Source organism: Scardinius erythrophthalmus, assembly GCF_964197995.2.
Source record: "Scardinius erythrophthalmus genome assembly, chromosome: 4".
NCBI lineage: Eukaryota > Metazoa > Chordata > Actinopteri > Cypriniformes > Leuciscidae > Scardinius > Scardinius erythrophthalmus.
In genome coordinates, this window is record NC_138224.1 from 29,198,044 (window position 1) to 29,204,043 (window position 6,000).

The following is a 6,000-nucleotide window of genomic DNA, read 5'->3' on the forward strand; positions in this document are numbered from 1 at the left end:
ATGTTGTGGTTTATGTTGCCGAAATATCTAATAGCACTAGAAGATGTAATCTTAATAAGCATAGTTTCTTTGCTGTGATGGGGCTTAAATCCTGACTAAGGTACACCATTTCTAAAAATTTTGTACATGAATGGTAAGTTTGTGATTGCGCTTTATAATTCAAGGTTTGAACAAGTTAAAGTGTTTCATTTTTGCAAATTAATTATTCAAATCCTTAAATAAAAATAATCCGGTGCAGGAAAGATGGTCCGGGATTTTTATGAAGTGGTGCCTTTGAACCTGTTCTCAACAAACCAGTTCTCCCATGGTCAAGCAATGTTTGATAAACGGTTTGATAACAGACAACTTGAAAGTGTGAAAGTTAAATGCGAAGAGTTGACAATATTGAGACAGGAACCACCTCTTTCAGTTGCCTTTTTCCTGTACGTTTTCATGTCTTGTTGGTTTTGATGTCTGCTGCTTTGTGTAACTAAACTGGTGTAAACTTGTTTTTTTGTTACCTTAGACCTAATGCCAGTGAAAGAGGAGAGTCAAGAACTGAATGAAATGGAAGACAAAAGTTGGAACAAGAAAAATCAGCAAGAGAAACATGATCGCAGAACTGGAAAAAAATCCACAAAGAATAAAAAGACTTCTTCACAAAAAAAAAGAGCCCAGAAGACCACATCTAACAGCCAGTTCAGTTGTGAACAGTGTGGAAAGAGTTTCAGTATAAAACAAAACCTTGAAGTCCACAGGAGGATTCACACTGGAGAAAAGCCTTTCACCTGCCAACAGTGTGGAAAAAATTTCAGCCAAAAATCAAACCTCAATACCCACATAAGGCTCCACACTGGAGAGATCCCTTACACCTGCAAACAGTGTGGAAAAGGTTTCACTAAAAAACAAAACCTTGTAGTCCACATGAATATTCACAAAGTAGAGAACCCTTTCACCTGCCAACAGTGTGGAAGCAGTTTCAATCAAAAAGGAAACCTTAAAGTCCACATGAGAATTCACACTGGAGAAAAACCTTACACATGCACTCAGTGTGGACAGAGTTTTACACATAAAAACACCCTTAAATCCCACGTGAGAACTCACACTGGAGAAAAGCCATTCAAATGTGATAAGTGTGAAAAGAGCTTCACAACAGTGCTAAACCTTAGGTATCACATGAACAGTCACACTGGAGAGAAGCCGTTCATATGTGCTCAGTGTGGAAAGAGTTTCACACGTAAGGTAAGCCTTACATTCCACATGATGACTCACTCAGGAGAGAACTCATTTAAATGTCATCAATGTGGAAAGGGTTTCAGTCATAAAACCAGCCTCCGCCTTCACACAAAAAGCCATACTGATGGGACGCCTTACACCTGCAAAGTCTGTGGGAAGAGCTTCTCACAAAAAGGAAATCTTAAAGCTCACATGAGACTTCACACTGGAGAAAAGCCTTTTGCGTGTCTTCAGTGTGACGTGCGTTTTACATACCGAAGAGACCTGAAAAGTCATTTGCAAACCCATTCATGATAGACATTGTAGAGTTCTGAGTGTGACGAGGTTAAAAAGGTTTGGACTGTTGGACTGTACAGGTTAAGGACACTGCTCTAAGGATTTTTAAAGATTTCCGGTAAATAAATTAATGCATATCTAAAGTCCTAAAAACACTGTTTGTTTTAACTGTGTACTTGGGACAATGCAAATGTGTTAAGAGGGATAAGAGTATCCCCAGGTGGACACACTGTTGTTCTGAGTTTCTGATCTGATAAGGAAAGGGACTACGGCACAACCAAGGTTATACTTTCAAACCTTCACAGCTCCACAACCTGTATAAAGTATCTCACGAAAGTGAGTACACCCCTCACATTTCAGCAAACATTTTAATATATTATCTTCTCAAGGGACAATACTATAGAAATTAAACTTGGATATATTTTAGAGTAGTCAGTGTGCTGCTTGTATAGCAGGATATATTTACTGTCCACTGAAAATAACTCAACATACAGCCATTATTGTCAAAATAGCTGGCAACAAAAATTTGTGTACTTTAAGTAATAATAGCTGTACATCGTTTAACCATGCAAAGCCACATGTCCTATTCATAATTTTAATGTTTTTGTCTGCTTGACAGTAGCATACAAATTGTTGTATCTTGTATTAGAGCAGTTAAAATGTGTGCTTTAAGTACAATTCTCTCAAACTGACCACTGGATGTTCAACATGGCACCTCATACCAAAGAACTCTCTAAGGATTTGAGAATTAGAATTGTTGCTCTCCACAAAGATGACCTAGGATATAAGAAGATTGGTAACACCCTGAAACTGAGTTAAAGTACAGGCCAGGGTCATACAGAGGTTTCCAAGACAGGTTCCATGCGGAACAGGTCTCGCGAGGGTCAATCTAAGAAGTTGAGTCCTTGTGCTGTGAAACATTTGCAGAAACAGGCTTCAAAAAACATTGAAACGTTTTTGCGCATTTACAGGTCACCTGACTTAGAAGGCGTGGTGTGTTTGGACAGAATACGAGATGGAGTTCTGTATTGAATTCATAAAAGACAAAAGAATGACAGAATACTGGATTCTAAACCTCAGAGAAATGCCACAATCAAGACCTCGGAGCAGAAATGAGAAAAACCCAGAAACACTCCATATGTGCCGCTCACAGACACATAAGGGTCTTTAATTCCTTGCCATTAATGCTTGGATAACACGCCTACGTTTCCTTCTATTAATAATAATGTCTAGTGCGGTACTTGGCTGTGATAGGCTATATATAAACCTAGAGGAAAAAATTACGATTTAGTCGCATAACGTCGGTTAAAGGAAACGGCGTCATTTCGCAATAGTTTTTTATCGATATTTAGAAAAAAATAGCAAAAGTTTAGCGAATCTTTAATGGAAACGCGCCTAGCGCTGCACTTGTCAGGGAGCTGTGCTTCATTGAGGGAAACATGGATTCCAACATGTACTCTGACATTCTGAAGCAGAACATAATGCCCTTCCTTCATAAACTGGGCTGAACGGCATGATAACGACCCCAAACACACCGCCGAGATGACAACTGCCTTGCTGAGGAAGCTGAAGGTGATTGAGTGGCCAAGTATGTCTCCAGACCTGAACCCTACTGAGCACCTGTGGGGTGTCCTCAAGTGGAAGGTGGAGAAGCGCCATGTGTCTAACAGCCAGCAGCTCCATGATGTCATTATGGAGGAGTGGAAGAGGATCCCAGCAACAACCTGTGCAGCTCTGCTGAACTCTATGCCCAGGAGGATTAAGGCAGTGCTAGATAACACTGGTGCTCACACAAAATATTGACACTTGGACACAGTTTTGACATGTTCAGAGGGTGTACTAACTTTTGTTGCCAGCTATTTTGACAATAATGGCTGTATGTTGAGTTATTTTCAGAGGACAGTAAATATATACTGCTATACAAGCAGCACAATGACTACTCTAAAATCTATCCAAGTTTAATTTCCATAGTATTGTCCATTTAGAAGATACTAAAATGTGAGGGGTGTACTCACTTTTGTGAGATACTGTATGAGATTGCCATATGTGTAGAGGCTGTTCATCTACTGTAGGGTCAGCTTATGACGGATAGAAATGTTATGCTTGCTATCTGAGTTCATAATAAATGCATATTTGTGTTATGTTATGAATACTCGATTCATCTTGAGAGACCACACATGACTTTCCCAAATATAACTGTTATTCATCTGCTTGCCATTACATTTTAAGTTTGTATTTGTATCATCCTCCTAGTAGTATTTACAATGTGTAATATTTACACTCTTCACTTAAAAAATTAATTTGATTGCTCCTGTGTTTCATCGCGTTGAAAATCAAAAGCTTTACAACTTAGCCACAATCTCTAGGAGTGTGAATAAAATCATAATCTCACCATCATTAGATGGTGTACAATATTGAGTTCACAAGACGAGAGGCATCTTAAATACATTCCCAAATTCAAGACAGGTGTGGATCCTTCTCTGGCAACCTATAGAAAGAAAGAGAAGACAACAGAAAAAACCCAAAACAAAACTGAGCCGTAACACACCATAATCAGAAATCTTCAATAACTAAATCTATGACTGGAAAAATAGCCTTTTTTTCGACTGAAAGTCACAAAATTCAAAACAACGCAAGAGCATTTTGAAACGTTTTCACTAATCTAGGGCTGTCACTAACGATTATTTTTGTAATCAAGTAACCAGATTTTTTGTTCTGGTAATACAAATTCAACATAGGCTTGAAATTGATTCAAAATACACACAGAGGCAACCATAATTAGTTCAAATAAATAAAGTATCAAAAGCAAGTAATCATATGGTTTTATTAAACAACACTGTTTAAATCCAAAATTTAATATACAGAATATAAACAATATAAACTCATGTATAGTCAGGGTTGGGGAGTAACGGAATACATGTAATGACGTTACGCATTTAAAATACAAAATATGTGTAACTGCATTTTGTTATAGTTACATTTTAGATGGTAATCAAATTACAGTTACATAAATTACATTTAAATTTAATCATTTAGCAGACACTTTTATCCAAAGCGACTTACAAATGAGGAAAGCAATAGAAGCAGTTGACTAATAATAAGACAACAATATTCAAGTGCAATGACCCTCCACAGTTTAGTCTAACACATTTTTTTTTTTTTTAAATAGATATAGAAGAGAAGAGAAAATAAAGTGTTAGTATTAGTGGATCAAGTGTTGATAATCTAAAAGTATTTTAAATTATCAAAGTGATTGAAGTAATTTATCATATTTAATAGTAATGTAAACTGTTTGGGAATTTGTAACCAAAGAGTCAATTTTTGATTCTCAGACTAAAATAACATAAACAGCCAGTTCAATTAGCAACCGGTGCACGCTAGTCACGACCAAGCGGATACCTTCTGTTCTTTCTCTTGAATCCAACACGGAAGTGACTTAAACTGCAATTTATTGACTGGCAATATTTTGGAAGTCAAGCCAGTTAGTTGAAATCATACTCATCACCACATTCAAAGCACCATCTCAAAGGCAGCTTATGCATTTGCAACTGATGAAAATGTGGGTATTGCACATCAATTCACCAGAACTGACACCCACCATCTAAGATCTTGCTGACACTCAATCATAAGATACAACCAGGTCAACAAAGAAGAGTTCCTGGGGCCCATTTCAAAAAGCAGCTTTAGTGTGACCTTGAAATAAGGAAAACTCTGGGTTTCCAGAAATAGATGTAAATCAAACCTGAGACAGAGCGGTAACTCAATTTTAATTTCATAAATCTCATCACCACTTTGTTCTTCAGCTGCTTCCAGAGCTCAACTTCACATTGATGCAGGTTTATGATTTATTACTAATTGAAAGGCCATAACTCATACAGTTGCTGCTCTAGCCACCCGTAGGCTTGTACACGGTTAAATCATTTAAAAAGCAGTTGTTGGTTTGCTTACCTCCTATTACTGTGTTTTTATTTAAAAAAAAAAGTACTGGACAAAACCCTTTGCACCCTTGAAAGACTTAAAAGTGAATCTGGTGAAATGCTGTTATATCCAAAATGAAAGAATTGGAGGCTGATTTGTCACTGTCTAGTGGATTCTTTTCCCTTATAAAATGTTTTACCTATGCTTCTGTTCCCATATCTGTTGTTATTGTATTGTAGTATTGTAATGTGTTGAAACTATCTGTTTTATCTATGCTGCTGCCAGTCTTGGCCAGGGGCCGTATTCACAAAGAATTTTAAGGCTAAAAGTAGCTCCTAACTGGTGAATTTAGGAGCAACTCCTAAAAATAATGGGCGTGTCACTCCTAACTTTAGGACTCCTAATTTTTTTCACTAAGAGTAATTCACGAAGCATTTTAGCCCTAAAAGTAGCACCTACGTCTGGGACAGCATAAGTCGAGAGGACTCCTAACTCACTAAGACCTATTCACAAAGGATCTTAAAATGTCTGCGCGACGCAGTGTGTTGGAGACACTCAATGACACGGAGTTATTACAAAGATACCGCCTCA

At 37.5% G+C, this 6,000-nt stretch overlaps 1 protein-coding gene across 1 annotated transcript in view; it reads left to right on the plus strand.

Annotated features, from left to right (window-relative positions):
- Positions 1–3,631, plus strand: part of LOC308689494 (uncharacterized protein) — a 29,060-nt gene extending 25,429 nt beyond the window's left edge. Inside the window, exons 3-4 of the mRNA XM_081363224.1 lie at positions 506–1,814; positions 3,495–3,631. Of these exons, the coding sequence (XP_081219350.1) occupies positions 506–1,509 (1,004 nt within the window). The 3' untranslated portion in view covers positions 1,510–1,814; positions 3,495–3,631. The remainder of the gene's footprint in view (positions 1–505; positions 1,815–3,494) is intronic.
- The last annotated feature ends 2,369 nt before the right edge of the window (positions 3,632–6,000 follow it).